The sequence below is a fragment of the Carassius gibelio genome, chromosome A21 (assembly GCF_023724105.1).
Source record: "Carassius gibelio isolate Cgi1373 ecotype wild population from Czech Republic chromosome A21, carGib1.2-hapl.c, whole genome shotgun sequence".
NCBI classification, from domain to species: Eukaryota; Metazoa; Chordata; class Actinopteri; order Cypriniformes; family Cyprinidae; genus Carassius; species Carassius gibelio.
The window spans coordinates 14,966,304-14,987,975 of NC_068391.1; the positions used below are offsets into that span (position 1 = coordinate 14,966,304).

At 38.0% G+C, this 21,672-nt stretch overlaps 3 protein-coding genes across 3 annotated transcripts; 1 reads left to right on the plus strand and 2 right to left on the minus strand.

Moving 5' to 3' along the window:
• Positions 1 to 1,407: 1,407 nt before the first annotated feature.
• Positions 1,408 to 10,685, minus strand: LOC127942124 (protein FAM53C-like). The gene is made up of 5 exons (XM_052537709.1): positions 10,215 to 10,685; positions 7,067 to 7,266; positions 6,912 to 6,969; positions 5,031 to 5,875; positions 1,408 to 2,629 (listed from the first exon to the last, which is right to left on the minus strand). Exons 3-5 carry the CDS (start codon positions 6,916 to 6,918, stop codon positions 2,354 to 2,356), a joined length of 1,128 nt encoding a protein of 375 aa, XP_052393669.1. The 5' UTR covers positions 6,919 to 6,969; positions 7,067 to 7,266; positions 10,215 to 10,685; the 3' UTR covers positions 1,408 to 2,353.
• A 387-nt stretch (positions 10,686 to 11,072) lies between these two features.
• Positions 11,073 to 13,479, minus strand: LOC127942125 (oocyte-specific histone RNA stem-loop-binding protein 2). The gene is made up of 8 exons (XM_052537710.1): positions 13,363 to 13,479; positions 13,150 to 13,278; positions 12,978 to 13,046; positions 12,767 to 12,850; positions 12,375 to 12,521; positions 12,110 to 12,277; positions 11,891 to 12,044; positions 11,073 to 11,633 (listed from the first exon to the last, which is right to left on the minus strand). The coding sequence occupies exons 1-8, from the start codon at positions 13,410 to 13,412 to the stop codon at positions 11,457 to 11,459; spliced, it is 978 nt and encodes a 325-aa protein (XP_052393670.1). The 5' UTR covers positions 13,413 to 13,479; the 3' UTR covers positions 11,073 to 11,456.
• Positions 13,480 to 13,997: 518 nt separating this feature from the next.
• zmat2 (zinc finger, matrin-type 2) lies at positions 13,998 to 21,672 on the plus strand. Its single transcript, XM_052537962.1, has 6 exons — positions 13,998 to 14,079; positions 14,475 to 14,565; positions 14,757 to 14,880; positions 17,075 to 17,148; positions 17,309 to 17,454; positions 21,183 to 21,672. Exons 1-6 carry the CDS (start codon positions 14,062 to 14,064, stop codon positions 21,324 to 21,326), a joined length of 597 nt encoding a protein of 198 aa, XP_052393922.1. The 5' UTR covers positions 13,998 to 14,061; the 3' UTR covers positions 21,327 to 21,672.

Genomic DNA, 21,672 nt, shown 5'->3' on the forward strand with positions numbered 1-21,672 from the left:
GCTTCATGCTAGGGTACTTTCTGTGTGAAGGTCACCTTCTTGTTCCTCATTTGCATGCTCTTGGCCATTCTTGCCCAAGGCTCAAACTCTACTCGTATGCACTCGGTCCCTTGGGTACTGAGGCGATACGAACACGGGATGATCAGGCTAGGCCAGACGTAACCTCATTGAGCTTATTCTGCCCCTAGTTGCTATTGTCATATCTTGGTTTAACAAATCAAGTGTGATTGCGTTGGTCGTCCTCCCTTCTTAGCATGGCGTGATTGAACTGGGTTCCCATATGCATCTTCGACGCAGTACGAGTGAAGTATTGAAAGGGAACGTACTCGGTTACTAACGTAACCTCGGTTCCCAACGTAACCTCGGTTCCCTGAAATACGGGAACGAGTACTGCGTTCCTTGCCATGCTAAAAAGGCTGCACAACTCAGTCGTCGCTTCAGTCGAAGTAACCTGAATTCCTGTGGCGAAGCGGGCAATATATAGCCAGATTCCCCGCCCATTTCGGCGGGCTTTGGCGGGCTTCGCTGCCATAGGTTCGTGCAGCACCGCTGCCAAGCCATTGGTTTGTTTTAATAACACTGCACGATCCAATGGCTGTGCAGTTTCACTGCATGATTGAATAAGGCTTCAGTTCAGGAGAAAAAAGGGGTTTTTCCCATATGCGTCTTCGACGCAGTACTCGTTCCCGTATTTCAGGGAACCGAGGTTACGTTAGTAACCGAGTACGTTCTCATCTATTCACGAACAGCTTGTAACAATCCAAAGAGAAAGGAAAACTTGAAATCACATCATATGATCCCTTTAACATAAAACATAAAATTACCAAGGAAAACGTGTTAATCTGGAAATATTAACAATTCCAATTACGCTTCCATTCTAAAAAAGTTAAGCCTCTCGTTTTACCAGTTTATATTTACGACTGTGTGTTCATTTGAAAGATAAACTCACCATGTAAGTAACATCTCAAAAAGGAGTTATACTTTGTGGCCCACCATTTACTATTTGAAGCCCAAAGTATCAAACAGCAATTTTGTACATTTATTAGAAACTAAAACAAAGTATGTGATTTAAATCAAACTGTATGAATAACTTATGTGACATGAGCAATTTATATGAAATATATACAAAACGTGTCAACTCACATGACATACAACTTCCAGCAGTGGGACATTTACCATCATAACACATGTGACACTGCATTTTATAACGTGCCGGAAATCCCAGATAATCTTCATTTAAAACTAGATTATTTGACATCTGTTGCCACTGTGAAAATAATCAGCGGAAGGCAGTAAAATATTACATGGATAAAGGAAATTAGAATCAACAGTCCAACAGATTCGAGTCACTCATTTGCTTCTACCATTTTGCTAGCGTGCTGCTAATTATTCCAACTCGAGTCAATATTTCAACTCCTGTTATTTCAAATAAACTTTATTTTTTTACATAAACTGAGTCTGAATTTAATCACACATACAATAATAATAAAAAAAAAACATCTCTAAATGACAGAAACAGCCTGTCTCCAACCTTCAAGCTACCATCTTTACACTTATTTGAACAAATACTCGGCTGTACAATACAGTATAACAATGTGCCTTCAGAATACAGTGGTTGCTTTCATTGCTTCTTTCTAAATGTCCCAAATACAGTGCATTAATAAATGTATACACATTTCAATTTCAGAGGAATGCATTGTACAGATAAAAAAAGAGAGAGAGACTGCAGAAGAAAAAAAAAAAAAGAACAGAACAACAGCTACAGTACACAATTCATTTCCTTGAGGAATCTTTTGATTAAGAGGAAGAAGAAAAAAAAACAGGCATCTTAAGGCTTATGTTGAATTAGATGGACCTTCGTCAGGAAGTATAAAGGTCTGCAGAGTAAATACTGCTGTCGTACTGCCCTTTTATTTTTCAACTGAACAAAACATTGATATTTATAACCGTCATCCAAGAAAGTCTATTCTTACTATCAAAACAAGTCGAGAGGAAAGACGAGAAAAGAAAGAAGCGGGAAGCTGTCGGCCTCCAGTTCCGTTCTGTCAGTTTGAAGATGATTTCTAAGAGGACGTCCGATACACATAAAGCTCCTTTCTGAAATATTTGCATCCTTCAGAATGTCTCAGCAACTCATTCTGGAATGTACAATGTTAACGGGTCCGTGTCTTTGACTGCCTGCATATGATAGTAGTCGGCATGTCTTCATTAATGGGCGTCTACGCCTGTGTGCCTCGTGCGAGGGCAGCAGGGTTCCTGAGAGGCCTGCCAGTGTAAAGTAGCAGGTGGTGCAGAGAGAGCTGAATGCTGGCGGTGGAGATGACGGGGGAAAGGAGATCTTCCCGGATAACTTTCAGTTCTCCTCAATGAGGCTGATATCTAGTTCAGTACAATCCCTTTCAAACACGCTAGTTTGTCCCCCGTCACGCTCTTCGGGGTCCTCCTCCTCTCTCTCCTCCTCCTCCTCGTCACTTTCACTTAACGGCCCAATACTCGTCCTACCCAGGCCTTCAGCTGGTGAGCATGAGCCTCTGAAGTCTCCAAAAAAAGGCTCTAGGCCCATACAGACGTCCCCGGCACAGGCCAGTCTGCCACGTTCCATATAACTGAGAGGGTCTGTGCTTCGAGTCTAAAAACATAAAGTTACTTCAGTTTAGAGACAACAAAACACAGGTAAAACAACAATTTAAGAGACTTTTAAGCTTTTCCATGCTATTTTTTGGTATACAATCATATGTTTAAGTTTTCGGCCACATAAAATGACTTTGAGAGCAAGTAGAAGTTTCTGCATCAAATGGTTGTTTCTTGTCATGGTCTAATTGAAAATGCTACAGCTAGCAGCTATTACTTGACTTTTTTTTTTTTTTTTTGATAAAGTTTTCAGTGTGAAGCTGGCAAGATAAACATGATGAAAACATAACACAGTACAGATGCTGGACAACAACACCACACTGAGTTGCAGATCATAGAGAACCAAATCTCTCGTACTAAATGTCATGACAATTTTCATCAGTTTATAAGAAATGTTTGCATATCTGAACATAAGCAAAACCCATTAAATCCATTTGTTTCATTATATCCTTTCTACAATCAGTGGTTTTCAAACCAAATTGTACATATACACACATATTTTACAACGCTACTCTTGAACCTTGAACTTTTATAATAACACCAGAACATACTTATTTTACCAAGATACTCTTAAGACAAAAGTGGCATGTGGTGAACTTTAGAAATAATAATAAAAAGCTAATTTTATTTACATTTTCCTCTGAACCAATAGATGACACTAACACACACACTACAACACTTTTCTAAACATCCACCAGGAAATATGGCAGATCTTTGATTGGCAAAAGCCCCAAAAAGTATATTCTAATAATAATTAATCAAATTAAGAACCATTGAAATGACCAAATATATGTTGAGCTAAAGGTTTGATAATCTTTGGTAATTAAAAAGATTTTTATATTATTTTTTATTTTATTTTTTTATTTTTTTACAGATATTGTTAGCACAAAATAACTTTTTGTAGTGTCTTTTGAACATTACTCCAATATAAAATACTGTTGTTCTATTGTTTCCTATCTGCCAGATTACATCCAACCAATAGAATCCATCAAATACCAGTAGACACCACCATCATAGTTTACATTAAACCAATGTTATCCCCATTATAACCTTAAATCCATAAAAGTTTCTATTTTGTTTTGAGGTTGGCAGTCATGCATTAGTAGGGCTGCACAATTAATCAAAATGAAATCACAAAGGCAATAAATCGCGATTATCTTCATCCAAAGGCCAGAGGGTGCTCTCGCACTGAAAATGCCTCGAAGAAGAAATCCAGAAAATGCTGCAGCTGAGTAAACAGAAGATTTAACTGCTTTCACTGATTCAGTGTGACCAATTACACATGGCTACGGTTATATATGGTTTATCGGAGTTCTTATTATTATAATTTTCATTGTAATAAAGTATATCTATAATGAAATGCTAATTGATATAGCTTAGAATACAATGAAAATTTGTGTCTTAATTATTCTGTTTAATAAGCCACATCAACTTACAGAAGTATTTATTTTAGACACTCGACTGATGTTATGAAGTGAATTAAGGAGTTAAACCATGTTATTAAATGTGGTATTGTCACGTGCTCTCAGATGGAGCAGCATTTACTACACAGAGCCGCAGTTCAGAGATGATGCGCAAACAGCTGTCATTATCGTGATCCATTTCGTACATTTAAAAATCCTACAATTATTTTCTTTGCGATTATGAACGCAATTTTGCATAGCTTGTCAGAGAACTACGGCTCTGTGTAGTAAATGCTGCTCCATGATTTGCAATTCTCCATTATTTACTGCTAATCACATAACCAGCTTAACTGACTAAATGCGCATGACTATCGCGATTAATCACATTCAATAAATCGTGCAGCCCTAGCCACCAGGCATAGCAAATTCTGCCACCGTCGCTGCCATGGCGGAGTTATCAAAATAGGGGTGAGGTCCTGTTGGGTTACGTTCATGTTTGTTTTGGCACTTTCAAATATCAACTTCGTTTCGCAAAAATTGCTTTGTGCGCCTTTAAATGAAAATGCTTCAAGTTAAGTTAATTTCTTTATTTATCAAAACATAATATAGTACAAACTTTGGTAGAGGTGTAAAATTTTAATAGATTTTACACAAATTACTTTTATGATTATCTTTTCCACAAAATGTGTAGTTCCACAAATTTTCAATAATATTTACTGCAAATATACAATATGGATTTATTTATGAGTGTACTGTATGTATGCAGCAGAATTTGGATAAACTGAAATAGAATCAGAAACCCTATATCAAGACCCAACCCTACTCTGAATGCTATTTTTAATACCATATTTTATAATCTCTCGTTTTCTTTTTTTGTACTGTCAACTGCCACCTTTCCTTTTCCATTTCACTCCAAGCCTCATGCTTTCAAAATAACATTCTTTTATAACAGTAGCTCTCGTAACTGTATCTTCAGAATGATAAGGAAGAGCATACCTGTGTCATTTTGGCAAAATCTAGCACAGGCCGTGCACATGGTCTGTCCGGGTCCCTGCGGCGCTTTAGGCCAGGTTTGAGCAGGAGCAGGTCGCAGGGCTGAGAATGGCACCGTGGAAGTTGAGGAGGAAGAGCACGGCGCACCGAAGACGGAGTGCTGCAGGCGGACGAAGGCGAGGCGGGCACCGCCGGAGGGTGAGATGTGATTTGCGGGGGCACCGGAGGTGGTGGCAAGAACTGGGCGGCAGCCTCGCGGATGAGCACGGGAGAGAGGGAGAAGCGCCTCTGCGGTGGAGGTGGAGGGTGGAGCGGTGAGGGGGAGGAGGAGCATGAGGACGGCGATGGGAAGAAACAGCAGCAGGCACCACCTCCGGCACCATCACTCGGGTCCCAGGGGAAAATCCACGGTAGTGGGGAATCTGGGGAAAGTGCCAGACTGAAGAAAGTGGGGCTGGAAGAAGAATGCAGCGAGGAGTTGAGCGAGGAGCTGGGGGCACGCAGTGGACACGGCCCCCCCGCGCCCCCTCCACTGTGGCATCGGCGGTTCACTGGTGTCCAGACCTTGGAGGCGCTCGGCCGCCAGGTGTACCGGCAGTGTGAAAGGTCCTCTGGTACAGACAGCGAACGACAGTGGCGTTTGGGGGGTGGCGGGGGGGGAGGGGGAGGCCCGGGAACAGACAGGTCCGTCACAGAGGAGCTAGGGGCGAGCGGACGGTTCAGGGCATCCCCCTCCGGCAGGTGGCTTTCTGGAGGACCCAGGGGCACGGGGCCAGGGGGGAAGCTGGAGCTGAGCACCCCCTGCAGACTGGCCTTCGAAGTAGGGCAGAGCTGCCAGTAACTGCTCTCTGAAAGAGGACGGACAGAGTTTTAGGAGTTAATAACCTTCTGTGGTCCTCAACATCTAGGCTTTAGAAGATATTGGAAGACTTTAGAGATGGGCGTATTATGTTGTTTTTGTAGGTCCAAACCCAGAATCAAGCATTCTAGCACTTCCGGTTCCATAACCCTGAAGCCAATCGTTTTTTTGTTTTTGGTTAAATGGCTGAAATTAGGTGTTTTTGTCAAAGGAACCAGGGTGACGATAACTTCCAGGTTGGCCAACAAAAATACGTCATCACTGCAGCTTTTGAAATTTGGACACAAACCAAAAATATGATTTATTACAAACAACAAATTCTAAAACAGAAACTGGTCCAAGTGGCATTCTTCCGCAACTGTAAACAGGAACGTGTCACATTACACACCATAATAACAAATCGTTCCTTGATACTTTTTAATCTGTATGTTCATGTTTCTGCGCTCTAATGTGCAATTAACAAAGCAGTTATTCAAATTTCTCTCATAGCATATTTGTAAGCAAAATCTATACCATTTGATATTTCTACTAAAGCATGGTATATGCTGTATACTAACCAAGGGGGCAGATTTATGTTTATGCATATTATATAACATATACTGTAGCACACAATACACACAATATCCGTATTTATATAATAATGATTTCCTCTATTCACTGCTTTTCAGAGTTTGGTCTGCAGTTATTTGAAATAAAAATTAAAAATACATTCAAGTATCAATTTCTTTCAAACTTTTAAACAGTAGAGTACGTTTCAATTATGTAATTACATGGTTTACCTAGCATTTTTTAAACTAGCAGCTGTTATTTAGAAAACCCATGATATGCCCCATACGTAATTCTTTTATGTTCAACTGAAACTCCATTCTGCACTCCAAATTAAGGAGCTAAAGTATTTCAGAGTACAATTCACTTTTTGTTACTGAAAGGTAAAACATTAATGTGTATATTATTTTCACAATTTCAGTAATGAAACTCATAAACAGATGCTTCATTTCCATATACTCGAGAGAAAAGTTACATACCAGGCATCAATCCATCTGTGGGCTGGCTGGATTCAGGGCTCTGACGATGAAGTAGAGACTGAAAGAAGTAACGAGAAAACTGATTACTTTAAGAGACAATTAATACATGCTAAAGTGAAACAAATCTGTGTTGAGATTCACAACTCAAGTGTTACCAGTTTGCTGTCCAGTGGTTATTGTTGATGCTGGGACAACGTTGTTGTTTCACATTTAACGAAACCATGGCATGGCAAATCGGAGGAGGGAAAGGTGGGGAAAGAGGCTGATGTGCACTAGATAAAACTGAAGCACAGTCCACCAAACATCCAGGACACACTGCTCACTGGATCTCACTCAGGAACCATGACGACCTCACCTGGGACACAGAAGAAGTCAAAGAAAATATTAGATATAAAATAAGTTTTATTATTTCTTATGACAAAAAACATCCATGTTTTATTTGGCCTTTAGCTAAACTTTTGGACTTTCCACTAGTTTTTTGAATCACAATGTGTTATCATGAATGATTTTCACTCAAAGGATCAAGAAAAATTAAATTTCTCATGATATGACCCATTAAAATAAATGCACGTGAACACTAAACGACACATTTGGTTGTTCTAAATTCAGGAGCATACAAAATGGTGAAACAAAACAAACAAAAGTCAAAATGGTTAATGTTTAATAAAAGCAGCTTTTCATGCAAACCACTCGAGTTCCTTAGCTGCTGAAATTGTAAAAAAATAATACAATTGCCAAAACTGCCAATTATTCCTGAATCTCTACTGCGAATAAAAATGCTTTTTAATTTCCTGTCTCATTCAAAAAGGTGTAGCCCTAAAGTTGCACTCACATGTAAGACTAGTCATGTTTACAAGGAAGAAAATTCCTGTGTAACTAAACATTGCAAGAGGTTGCACAAATACATTTTTGCCTGGCTTAAACATTTAAAACACTATACCAAATGCTAAATATGCTAAAAGGTAGGATCAAACAGTAACTCACCATCTCCATTCTGAAATTTTTTTAAAGTGGAAAAATAAACTATAATTTTACCTCCACTACTTTCATAGTACAAACAATAGTCTCTATAAAGAAGGCATGAGAATCTTTATTAACTATCCACTGCCTACAGCGAACATATAAAATTCCCTTTGATTAATAAGTGCCCAAAGTACTCAAAACTGCTGACATCATACTTTCACACCGTAAAAACACTGTATTTAAGGTGATTGACTTGCATGTATTCAAAGTACTGACAAAAAAACACAAAAAAAATGGATTGCGAAACCCCAAAATACACAAAAGAACAGGATTTTTCTCAAAATACTTCTTGAATCTAGCTTAATCTGGCAATTAATTTATTGTAATTGTTTGTTAATGTGTTAAAGATCTTACAAGACCAAAATGTTACCAAATTCTACTCAATATTTCAATATTCTTGTGCTTTAAACTCAGTTGTTGTTTATTTTCTCTTTTGAGGTATCCTCTTATTACATATTACCACTTTATTCCCACCAGTCACAAAGGTTTTCATTGAAAAAGCTCTACAATCCTTACTGACTGATGTTATAGTGCATTTCCTGCAAATATGGAAACAATGGGTTTCAATTAAATATTTGCAGTGGCACGTGGTGAGTGCAATAAGTGCAAACTGTCACATGATTGGAGCAGTTTGCACCATAAAATGATGGCTGCATCAAAGCTCCAAAACAAAAGGCTATACTAGTAAAGTATGTTAACATAAAGATCTGAAACGTTATCTTTAAAGTGTCTATTATTAATATATGAATTCACAATAATCCAGTTTTGTTGAGTGTGACCACAGAATGAGTTAACATGCTGGGATATCAATAAATTTAGGTGTGCAATATAAATCCAATTGCAGTTGTTAGTGAAGGTTGCACTTAAATGTTGCAATGACAAAATATTGCCCTAATTTAAAAGTTCAAATGTTACAAATAAGTTACAATATTGATGTTGTAATACTGGAAGCACTAATATAAAAATGTGATGATATATTTTAAATAAGGTATCACTTTTTAAATACACAGATAGTAATGGTTTGACTTTTATCTTAGTATTCTTAACAGTGTTGTATGAGGTTTTGTATGCATAATAGTATCAGTAAAATGTGATCAAACGTGGAAAGTTTAGAGAAAAACTATTCATTAAAATAATAATAATAAATAAATAAATAAATGAGTAGAAAAGCAACCAAATAACAGAAACTTAAGTAGCTATATCTGACATAATACAGTATTTATAAAAAAAAAAAAAAAAGGATTTGGGGGTCCCTCGAAAAAGGTGGATAAACAAATATAGAGGTCCGAGGTATCTACAAGATTGCAAACCTATAATTTAGTAAGTGAGGTACACCCCAATTCATTGAATTAGTCTCCGATTTAAGTAAAGAAGCGTCGCTAGTGATGACGTTTCACGGCGGTCACGAGTAGACTCGGGTTCGGTTCCGCCGTTGCCTTGGTAACACGCTGATGGAGGCGATGGAGGGGGAGGGGGAGGGGGAGCCTGCCTGTCATCTCCATTATAAGCACATTAAGCGTGACATGTAGCACAGCATATCCTTGGTATACAATTCAAATCATTTGCTTAGATAAAAATATATATACACATTTCTCAACCGCATCGAAACCTATTAGTTCATTAACATAAAATCGCGCTGAAGGTCGGGGTAACTTAGGCCACTGGGTTACATTTCTAAAACGTGCGCGTAAGGTTTGCACGGGGCATTTGCCAAATTTAGCCATTCTAAGCATGCATACACTTTAAGCGTATATTGACTATTGCACGCTGAATGAATTGAGATTATAAATAAGCACTGGAAGCCGAACGCGGTTTTATCGCGCGCACCGGTTGTGCTCTGTTTGCGCGATTTTGCAGATTACGTTGGGATATAACACCCCAAATCTAAAACTCTAATTCTACATTTAGATTTTAATAAATCGCGATTCATTTCATGATAATTAAAAACAACAGACTGTATGACAAGCCAATCAGGAACAGCCGATCCGTGCAGTAACTCGCTGCTGTAAACAGGCCTGTTAAAGAAATAACGATTTCTAATGTCTTTCCGTCACATTCAGCTCGTTTTGTTCGCTAGTCTGCAAAAGCAAATGACTGCATCCCTGCCATGTGCTGCAGATATGTTTACACATGTTTATGAAAAGCAGTTCTGCCCCACGAACCGATTTCTAGCTGTAAAGCCGTGCACAACGAGCCTGACTGCAGTGAAACTACCGATCACATGAATAACACCGCATTTAAATTTAGACGCAGGGAGGATTTTCGACGATAAAAGCTTACCTTGAGTCAACCAAAAGTGGTCGATTAAACCCCAGGTCTTGTATGTTGCTCTCAACTGAGAGAATCAGCCGATTCGGTACAAGCTAAAGCAGGTCGCCTTTAGCTGTCTACACTGTCCTCGCTTTGGCCTGGAAATAAATCTGTGTACACTTCCCGACCGCTCTGCTTAACGAAAACATACCGTGGAAATAACACGCTGGATCATAAGCGAAGACCGACAGAAATGATTTAAAATATCGTGTAAAATTGAGGATTGGTCTGCAATTGCACGCTTGGTCGATACTGAGTGTCGTCTCACCGTCGCCCACTAGGGACAAATAAGAGCGTCCCTTCTATAGAGGAATTTGTAAATAACATTCAGGGCATAGACGGGCTCAGGTTCATCTCAAAGCTGCCTTCATACAAACGCGTGGAAGGTGTTGTGTGGGATTTGGTAGATGGGAGCATATATTATGAGGTGAATAAATTAACAATATAAACCCGGAGGTGCCAAACAATACAGTTCAGTGAGGCCACTCGACTCTCTTTGGACTGAGCCGATCCCGAGATAATAGGACACTCGGAATCATGGGAGTTGTAGTGAACTCGGAAGGGATTTTCCCACGTTTTTGTGAATAATTCGAATTTAGCGTTTATTTTAATATACATTCGTCCTGAAAACAAACACTAAATTATGAGGTAAATTGGCAAACAACTTTAGATCACCCAAAATTTAACATTACTCCAAACAATCAAACTTGCATTGCTCATGTGATCAGTTCTTTGACCTAATAAAGATGAGATAATGTTATGCATGTGAGGACGCATTAGGTGAGGAGGTTTAATGGATAAAGGCACAAAGAAAACGTAGCACAACTATTTAATGACATGCAGAGTCAAGGATTTTATTATTTTCCCATTCATAGAGGTCCACACAAAAATAAAGATAACTTCTGAACTTCCTGTTTTTAGAAAAACAGTGATGTGACAAACAGGAGGGAAAGGGTGTCAAGAACACAGAACAAAAAGGAACAGAACCTGTGCTTTTGAAAAGGGGGAAAAAGATGAAAGAAAATCAAAGTGAGGAACAAAGTAGCAGGTACTTGAAAGTGTACAATATTGAACCATTCTCTTGTCTTGATTATGAAACAAGTGCATGGCATACTAAACTAGTAGACCGTGATCCAAGTAGAATTCAAACACTGCTGGAGAACAGTATTTGCATCTGATCTGTGCAGACCATTCGCATGATTTGACGAGACACTACATAAATCTCCAGAAAGGCTCTTCATGCAGCAAAGGTGCCTGGGTTTGGTTGTGGTCCGTCACAAGAAGAAATCGCAACCATCCTAGGACGTTCTCCTGCGCCGTTAGGTGACTGCTAAAGGTGTAGCCCAGTCCAGGCGGAGAGGTTTGGCCCTGGTTACATGGGACTCCAACCTGGACAGAAGAATCTAGTTATCACTGAAACCATGCACTGTACTTTAAGGATATTGGTTTTGTTCAGAACAGCACTCTGCTGATGACTGCTGCAGTGCATGGCTTGCAAATTTTCTGTATAATAAATGTTTTGACTTGCTACACTTGCAAAAAAATGGTGCAGCAAACGTAAACATTTAACCAATTTTGTCTAGGGTCTTAAAATATGTATACACAGACCACTTAAAACAAAAGTTGACTCAATATTTAGGTCTGACCTGAGTAGCATTAGAATACAGCCAAAGACCATCAGTTGACAAATCAGAAGGTTGTGAAGTAATGGACGACATGGTATCTAGTGCCATATCCCACTTTGAGCCCTCCTTTTCACCACTGTCCCACAGCTCTGTATTCTTCTCAAGCAAGCTCTGCCTAAAAGCATTTCATTTAGCAAATTAATAGATCTACTGCAAAGTCAATTGTCTTTGAAGACTTACAATTGAACAACAGGGTCTTGTCCCTCCGGGTCTTTCTGGGAAGCAGATGGCAGGTCCCAAGCATGAAGCGCTCTCCGCCAGAGGCGGACTTGCATGTCCCAAGATCTACGGCTATATTTGCGATATTTGTTTGGAGTGGAAGGGTGAATCCCAGGCACACGGAGACGCCTGAACAGTTAATATAAAATATAATACCCCAAAATCTTTCAATACAATCAGGAGAACAAGAAAAAAAAAAAAGTTGGACACTTTCACCCATTCTCACTTTGGAACCTGCTGGACATAGTTCTGGTAGCCACACGTGTTCTTCCCATACTGAATTTGTTTTTGTCTTCGCTTCAAAACTGCCTCATTAATCTCAAATTGTGAAGGGTCAGCATTGTGGGGGCACCACTGTCGTCCTGACGGTGACCTACAAAATCAAATAAGTACATATAAAGCAATACACATTCTATAAAAACCAATAGAAAGGTTATTTAAAAACAACACTTAAAAAGTATTTCATACTTAATCTCATAAATAAACATATGGTTTATTTAAAACAATCCTTTCATTAAAGTACATAAGATATTGAAAATATGTTGTATGCATATAGAAAAATTTACAGTTATATTAAAATACACAAATTTTCTCTTTTCAATAACTGTAGTAAATGACCTCTTGATCCCATCGAGGTCTTCAGTTCCAACAGCAACACTAGCTGTAGACATATTCAGGATGCACCGCTCAAGAATGGATGACCTGATCAGAGTATCAACAATTTAAAGTGTAAAAAGCCTCTTTAAATGACTTGTCTTAACTTCTAAAAGGTCTAATACAAAGCTTTTACACATAAAATGCAATCAAATTAAATTGAACAAGAACAGACCTGCGAGGCTTCTGAACAGCAGAAGTCTTTTCTTCATTTTGTGAAGCTGACTGTGGGGTTTTAGAGCAGCTGGGAAGGGGATTCAACGGTTCACAAATCAATATCAAGCTCACATCCTATAGCAAAAAGAAAAAAGGCATCATGTTGCTCCTCAATCAGCAGAGATATTTACCTGACAAGACTGTCAAACACTGAACTGCAGCCTGGTAGAAGCCAAGGCTCTGGGCTGCTTGGGAGAGAGTGTGTTTTAGTATTGCAGTTTTGGGCAACATCTGTTGGCCACAAATGAAGAGGCAGAGGCCTAAAATACAAAAACAACAGACAAGGTACAGCAACACATAGGCTAACCATATTTTAAACTAATAAAATTAATGTGAAAACATACAGCCGCGACTCAAAGGGGCCTTGAAGAAGGCTTTCTATGCGCGTTGTCATGATTTTGGCTACAGCCACACAACACGTTGAGTTCACAAAGCTTTTTATCTGGGACAGGTGTAACAGGGGCGGGGCTCTACAAATGAGACAGGTAAGGCCACTAATCTTTTTTATTTTATTATTATTATTATTTTTAAAGCAGAACATTTCATACAAAATTAAGTAATAAAATAAGATACTATCGTGATAATGAGTTCGTGTGAAATTAAATAATTGTGCTTTTATTTTGAACTGAAATTGTCTTACGAACACTCTCCAGTATAAATATTTCTGATTAGACCACTGGTCTATTTTACCTTTTATTATCTCTATTAGAGATCAGTTTAAACACAGTTCTTGTGGTCTTGGCAACAAAAAAATAATGGGGAGACGTAATAGCTATAACTATAAATAGGGTACGTTGTCACAGTGGAATCTGTCATTATGAGCTCTATTTTATTCTATTCAGAAAATTGAAAACAATAAATTTAAAGTTAACACAACACAATTCGTGAAAATCGCTTTAAACGTAACAATATGAAACGTGTTTTGTCTATGTTATTTTATTTTATTTATTTCATGGTAAGTGAGAGCCTTTGGTTGGATCCATTGAAATTGCAACTGCACGTGTTTACGACAGCCGTACGCTTTACGGCATCACGGTAGCAAAATGGCGTCTGGTAGTGCGGTAAGAAAATTGTGTTAAGATTAGTTTCTTTGTTTAAAATATCAGTCTTTCCGCTATCTTTGATCATTATTTAAGAAAGAAAGCTCTTCTTAATTTCTTTTTTTTTAAGTGCAGATGTCATGGTAGCCGGGGAAGAAGCAAAACTAGCTTACTAGCTTTGTTTTCGTTGTCGTATACAAAAACAAGAAAACCGATATATTTGAACTATGAGATGTTTTGCAATCTCTCTATTATTGTTGGCCGACAGCCTTATTGAACTATCAATATGATCAGACGGGGCTTTGTTAATGTTCGATCTTGTACATCTAACGTTATGCAGTTTCCGCAGATTTCTGAATAAAGCTGACGTGAGTCCTCTGTTTAACATGTTTATAATAGCATCTGTGTTTTTGTAGTCCAAGAATGATTTTCGTCGTAAATGGGACAAAGATGAATATGAACAGCTGGCCCAGAGACGACTCACAGAAGAAAGAGAGAAAAAAGATGGTAAGCAAAACAATGTGTAACCGCTTTCTCACTCTGTCTCTCTCGCTTTCTCTATAAGCTTTACTGAAATCATGCATTTATTACATTTTATGTGAGTGTCACATATAGGGTTAAAAAAACGGACAATATTTAATCCAAGTAAATAATTAAATGTGGTATTTAATATGTTCTAAATCTTTTTGGTCCTCCAGGCAAGCCCGTGCCCCCCATCAAGCGGGAGCTTCTCCGCCACAGAGATTATAAAGTGGATCTGGAGTCAAAACTGGGGAAGACTCTGGTCATCACAAAGACCACACCACAGGCTGAGATGGGAGGGTGGGTATCTGCTGTGCAATGACTGTGCTATGACTACATCAGTTATGAATTGATGAACAAGTGAGTGGGCTGTGCAATTAATCAAAATCGTAATGAAATCACGATGTGGGCATGTGTGATTTCTAAACTGCAGGAAGCACGAATTATGTAAAGAGATGGTGTCCGCAAATATTGTCAATAAAGCCGCAACTACTAGTTCAGCTGATACTCAACATCTTTTTTGCTAAAGCTTTCCAGTATTCCTTTTGAAATGGTTCAAATAAAAATTCACAAAACCAAAATGCATTTAAGAATGTGAAGTACAGGTGCTGGTCATACAATTAAAATATCATCAAGTTGATTTATTTCACTAATTCCATTCAAAAAGGTAAACTACTATATTATATTCATTCATTACACACAGACCGATATATTTCAAATGTTTATTTTTTTTTTTAAATGATTATAACTGAGAACTAAGGAAAATCCCAAATTCAGTATCTCAGAAAATTAGAATATTACTTAAGACTATACAAAGAGAGAATCTTTAGAAATCTTGGTCAACTAAAAAGTATGAGCATGTACAGAACTCAATACTTAGTTTGGGCTCCTTTTGCCTGAATTACTGCAGCAATGCATGTGGTATGGAGTCGATCAGTCTGTGGCACTGCTCAGGTCTTATGAGAGCCCAGGTTGCTCTGATAGTGGCCTTCAGCTCTTCTGCATTCTTGGGTCTGGCAAATCGCATCTTCCTCTTCACAATACATCTATAGTTTTTCTATGGGGTTAAGGTCAGGCAGATTTCTGGCCAACTAAGAACAGGGATACCATGGTCTTTAAACCAGGTACTGGTAACGTTGACACTGTGTGCAGGTGCCAAGTCCTGTTGGAAAACTGATAGTGGCCTTCAGCTCTTCTGCATTCTTGGGTCTGGCAAATCGCATCTTCCTCTTCACAATACATCTATAGATTTTCTATGGGGTTAAGGTCAGGCAGATTTCTGGCCAACTAAGAACAGGGATACCATGGTCTTTAAACCAGGTACTGGTAACGTTGGCACTGTGTGCAGGTGCCAAGTCCTGTTGGAAAATGAAATCTTAATCTCCATAAAGATGGTCAGCAGCAGGAAGCTTGAAGTGCTCTAGAACTTGCTGGTATATGGCTGTGTTGACCTTGGATCTCAGAAAACACAGTGGACCAACACCAGCAGATGACATGGCACCGCAAACCATCACTGACTGTGGAAACTTTACACTGGACCTCAAGAAACGTGGATTGTGTGCCTCTCCTCTTTTTCTCCAGACTCTGGGACCCTGATTTCCAAAAGAAATGCAAAATTAACTTTCATCCGAGAACATAATTTTGGACCACTCAGCAGCAGTCCAAGTACTTTTTTAAGCGAGACACTTCTGACGCTTTCTGTTGTTCAAGAGTGGCTTGACACAATGAATGCGACAGCTGAAACCCATGTCTTGAATATGTCTGTGCCTAGTGGTTCTTGAAGCACTGACTCCAGCTGCAGTCGACTCTTTATGAATCTCCCCCACATTTTGGAATGGGTTTTGTTTCATAATCCTCTCCAGAGTGCTGTAATTCATATTGCTTGTACACTTTTTTTTTATTTTCATTATTATTATTATTATTTTTTTCTCTACCACATCTTTTCCTTCCCTTCACCTCTCTATTAATGTGCTTGGGCACAGTGCTCTGTGAACAGCCAGTCTCTTTTGCAATGACCTTTTGTATCCTGCCCTCCTTGTGCAAGGTGTCAATTGTCGTCTTTTGGACAAATGTCAAGTCAGCAGTCTTCCCCAACATTGTGTAGCCTACAGAACTAGACTGAGGGACCCTTTAAAGGCTTTGCGTTAATTAGCTGATTACAGTGTGGCACCAGGTGTTTTTTCACAATATTCTAGTTTTCTGAGATACTGAATTTGGAATTTTCCTTAGTTGTCATAATCATCAAAATTAAAAGAAATAAACATTTGAAATATATCAGTCTGTGTGTAATGAATGAACATAATATACAAGTTTCACTTTTTGAATGGAATTAGAGAAATCAACTTTTTGATGACATTCTAATTATATGACCAGCACCGTGTAAGCAAATTTTATGTCCAAATGAAATTGTGAACGTGTTTTTTCTTTTTGTCTGACAGTATTTCAGGGCGAGTGTTATTTCTGTTGATATAATTCTGCATCTCCTTCCTCCCAGGTACTACTGCAATGTCTGTGATTGTGTAGTAAAAGATTCCATAAATTTCTTGGATCATATCAATGGTAAAAAACGTAAGTATTGCGATCTTTGTACTTTTGCTTTATTCAACAAATTCATATTACATATAATATGTAATAAATGTTGCATATATGAATATTTGTACACTCTCCTTGTATGTGATATTTAAATGCAAGAAATGTATTTTGAAAACTGTCTCTTGCCATTACACAGATCAGAGAAACCTGGGAATGTCTATGCGAGTCGAGCGCTCTTCATTGGACCAAGTTAAAAAACGTTTTGAAGTAAACAAGAAAAAAATGGAGGAAAAGCAGAAGGAGTATGATTTTGAGGAACGGATGAAGGAGTTGCGAGAGGAGGTCAGTGTTGAAATTGAGGTTCATTTATGGATAGGTGACATGCAAATAAGTGTGAATAAAACTATAATATTTTTGCGATGTCCAGTGCATGTTTTATGTGACATGATAGTAACTTTTCAAACAAAAATCCAAATCTTAAAGTTATAGTTCACCCAAAAGTTTTTACAGTTAATTTACTCACCCTCAGGCCATCCAAGATGTGGATGACTTTTCTTCAGTACAACAGTAAAGAATAGGCTTTTTTTTTTTTTAAACCATGGTCTTTGGGTAGTCATTAAATGCAAGTCAGCAGCTACTGGCACTTGAGAGTAAAAAAATAAATAAAATACTAATAATCACAGGAGCGTTTTTACTGACGAGATGCGCATGAACATCGCATTTGTTTTTTTGCACAGCCCTAACATCTAGTTAACAAAGCTAAACAGCGTTGTCCTTTGTGTAGTAAGTTACAGAAACTGTTAAATGCACAAACTTAAATAATAAAATGCACTTACCGGTTTTGGTCCATAAACAACACCTTCTCCAGACAAAGAGGGAACTGCTCCATCTTTCAAGAATAATCTTTTTGCGAATCCGGCATTAAACTGATTGAGATTGAGGAAGCTGTCCTCAGCAAAATGTGCTGCACATAGTTTTACATGTGGATTATAATTTTCGGGAACTGAGTTAAACATAAATTGTAACCATTGATCTCTAAGTACAGCATCCCTGGGAAGCCCAAACAAAGGTGATTGGACTCCGAGATGAAAATAACAGCGTTTCAACGACATGGCAAACACAAACACAACTCTTCTCCGTCTGAGCACAACAAGACCACGCCCCCTGTTTGTGTATTCATGTGGGCGGAGGTTAGTCAAAAAACTGTTTTAGTGACGTCATTACTGCAGGAACTAGAGGGATGTAGTCCAAACGGGTCGTTTTTTTGTAGGCGAATTCTGTTAAATAAAATATCTTGCTTGGCATTGAACTTTGAGCTTTAGAATTTTACAGATATTATTTATACTCTAACAACAACATTACTCACTAACTAAAGTTTAAAACATGGGATCACGAAGAAGGGGACCTTTTAATGTAAAAAGGTTTTATTTACTTTATATGCTTTAAACATATTTAAAAAAATCAGTATTGGGTGCTTTGAAAATATTATTCCAAGTATGTGACATCATTACAAACGGGTGAATCAGTCATTTGAACCAGTTCATTAAAAAAATGTTTTTTTCGAAAGAACCAGGTTGTGGAAAAAAAAAAAATCTGATTTCCCCTATGTGTTAAAGCTAATAGTGCTAGTAGCCTCTGACTTGTATTTCTGAATCACCAAGGACCTTCTTTAATATTCTGCTGAAGAAATTAAGTCACCTACGTTTTGGATGTCCTGAGGCTGTGTAAATTGACAGCAAATTATAATTTTGGGGGGAACGATCACTTGAAGAATTTTTGATAACACTTTCTATGAAGCCCATATTTATAACACATTAATAGGTGTTTTCTTAAGGCGTTATAATTTATGCGTAATGCATTATAAAAATCTTTTATAATATGGTGTATCATCTCATAAATAATTATAACAATTATAATACTTAGGCTAGAGCTTAAGATCTTTGCCCGAACCCGATGGGTTTAATTTATATCATCTTAGGCGGGCTCGGGCTCAGGGTTGCGCTCCGGGTTGCGAGGTAAACGAGCGGTCATGTGATGTGTTTTGATTAGTGCGCGAAAGATGCAAAAATGTATGCAGGGTAGGTGTAACAGAGGCTTGCCTCTGGCGATTTACGTTTTGGTTGCATCGGCAACTAAAGCAAAGTGTGAGTATGGAAAAGTTTTGACCATGTTTATAATGAGAATGAGTGTCTTCATGTCATTATTGCCAAATTCCCATCTTAATTTAAAATGTATCTTAATTTAATTTGTTAAAAAAAACTGGTCTATTTATAGGCTAAATGAGCCTATGTCTATTTGGAGTACTGAGATGTTAAGATGTCACAGAGGACTTATTTTATTTCTTTATTCCAAATTCAAAGTGGTCTAGTTTATTACTCATTCTTGACAAAAGGCAAAAAAGCTGTGTGAGTGCGCACATTTGAATAATGTCAGTCTGTAAACAGGTTCGGGCTTTTAAAAAGCTGTCAAACAAAATGTACTTGTTCGCCTCTGGTCCTGTCGGGCCTAACTTTTATGGCCCGATTACAGCTCTAACTAAGGCCTTTGTGGTTCTAACTTTAAACTTTAACTCTAACTTTTAAGTAGTGTTCGGCGGTATACCGGTTCATACCGAAAACCGGTGTATATTTTTGTTTATGATATACATTTTTAACATACCGCCATACCGGTGCATTTAATTACTCAACGTTCGGAACAAATGTTATGCTGCGCTATGGCGTTGCGACACTGTTTCAGACGGATCCTTTACAATGTTGCACTTCTAAGCAGCGACTGCAAGGCGTGGTGAGGGTACACAGCAGTGCTCTAGTGTTACGTTATAACGCCCGTTTCACACATAGTCCGTCTGCAGTGCGTATTAACGGATTCCAGCTGCACAAGGTTGCGGTCCGTCGTCTACAGCAGTGCAGCGATTGTTTACGTACTGAGTATATTTTTGCTGTGCTGCAGGTGCTGAATTAAAGTGATAGCGCGTTGTTCACGGGGAAAAATTAACATGGATTGACATGGAATATTTTATATAATATTTTTTTTTTTACATGATATGAAATCAAAACAATGAACAAATGTTGTGGACCGAAAAGATGCGGATCAGTAGTGGACTGCAAACGCGTCCTGTGTGAAAGCACAATAAGTACGGTCAAAAAGAGGAGCCGGGTCTGTTGTTTGGAGGTTTTTTGGTTTCCAAAAATCCGACATCAACCAAACTTGCATTTTATGCAAGTGCTGTCTGGTTAAAATTGTCGCCAAAGGCTACAACACGAGCTATTTGCTCCAGCACCTTAGCCACAAGCAGGTCTTGGAATATCAACCAGCAGAAAATGCATTGTACACCTGATTATGCATTAAAAAAACAAACCGGCATAATTTTGGAAAAAAAACGTGATTTAGTAATTTTTGGTCAAATCGCCCAGCACTGCTTTTAAGTGTATGATTATTTATAAAGCACAATTAATACCTTATTAAATCCACTAAATTAGTAATGGATTTATCCTATGTCTCGGCATTGTTCATGTATGATCTGCACAGTGTCTTATTACTTCTTGTGAGTGGTTAGGAGTGGTTGACCGTTTCCTGTGAGGTTAATTTTACTGTGAGCTAGTTCAAGCTCAGTTATAATACTTTCAAAAAAAAAAAAAAAAAAAAAAAAAAAAAAAAAAAATATATATATATATATATATATATATATATCTTTATGTGTGTGTGTGTGTTTTGACTATAAGCAAAACTACAGAAACTACATGGCAATGAACTCGCATTAGAGTATTATTAGACTAAGTTTAGGGTTGGTAGAATAAGTTGATATACTTGCAAAGGTGCTTTTAGTCAGTAGAATGTCTGTTGGGGAAGCATCAAAATAAAGTGTTAGCAGATTTTTATATGATTATTTGATTTTGTGCATTCATTATAATTCCTTAAGAATTCCCGTATAATGTTTTATAAATATGGGCGTTACTAGAAATACTTAGAAGGTATTCTGTTTAGTATAGTTTTTTCTTTTTTTTTTTTTTCTTTCTCGAGCATATCTCAAGAGTTCATAACCTATCTTAATTTTTCATTCTGTTGTTAAGGAGGAGAAAGCGAAAGCCTACAGGAAAGAAAAGCAAAAGGAAAAGAAAAGAAAGGCCGAAGATGATCTCAACTTTGAAGACGATGATGAAATGGCTGCTGTGATGGGATTCTCAGGTTTTGGATCCTCCAAAAAAGGCCACTGATCACTCCTTTTAAAAGTTTGCTTTTGTGAATAGGTATCCCTGAACTGTATTTTCAAGAGCTTCATTGAAATTGCTTTACAGGACCACACAGCTTTTTATCGCACATTCTGTTAAATTCCTCTGATTCAACACATGTGGTGGGTAACCTGTTTTTGGCCCTTGATTATAGAACATCAGCATAACTCTGTCTAAATTGAGCTCCTTGTTATGGTGAAGTTTTTGTTATAAAGTGTAAATAGGGCTGCATATGCATACATGTTTTATGAGTTGTGTCTGAAGTTCCCATCTTATACCTTCCAAACAATGAAACTGATTCAAATTAAAACAATAAAACCTCAAGACTTGA

Coding starts and splice junctions, on each gene's coding strand:
- LOC127942124 (XM_052537709.1), bottom strand. Junction 2,630..5,030: donor ATTTTGCCAAAATGACACAG/GTATGCTCTTCC, acceptor TTATGTTTTTAG/ACTCGAAGCACAGACCCTCT.
- LOC127942125 (XM_052537710.1), bottom strand. CDS start 13,412: ATGACAACGCGCATAGAAAGCCTTCTTCAAGGCCCCTTTGAGTCGCGG. Junction 12,851..12,977: donor GCTGTTCAGAAGCCTCGCAG/GTCTGTTCTTGT, acceptor TACTCTGATCAG/GTCATCCATTCTTGAGCGGT. Junction 12,522..12,766: donor GACCTCGATGGGATCAAGAG/GTCATTTACTAC, acceptor TTGATTTTGTAG/GTCACCGTCAGGACGACAGT.
- zmat2 (XM_052537962.1), top strand. Junction 14,566..14,756: donor AGAAAGAGAGAAAAAAGATG/GTAAGCAAAACA, acceptor TTGGTCCTCCAG/GCAAGCCCGTGCCCCCCATC. Junction 17,455..21,182: donor TGAAGGAGTTGCGAGAGGAG/GTCAGTGTTGAA, acceptor TCTGTTGTTAAG/GAGGAGAAAGCGAAAGCCTA.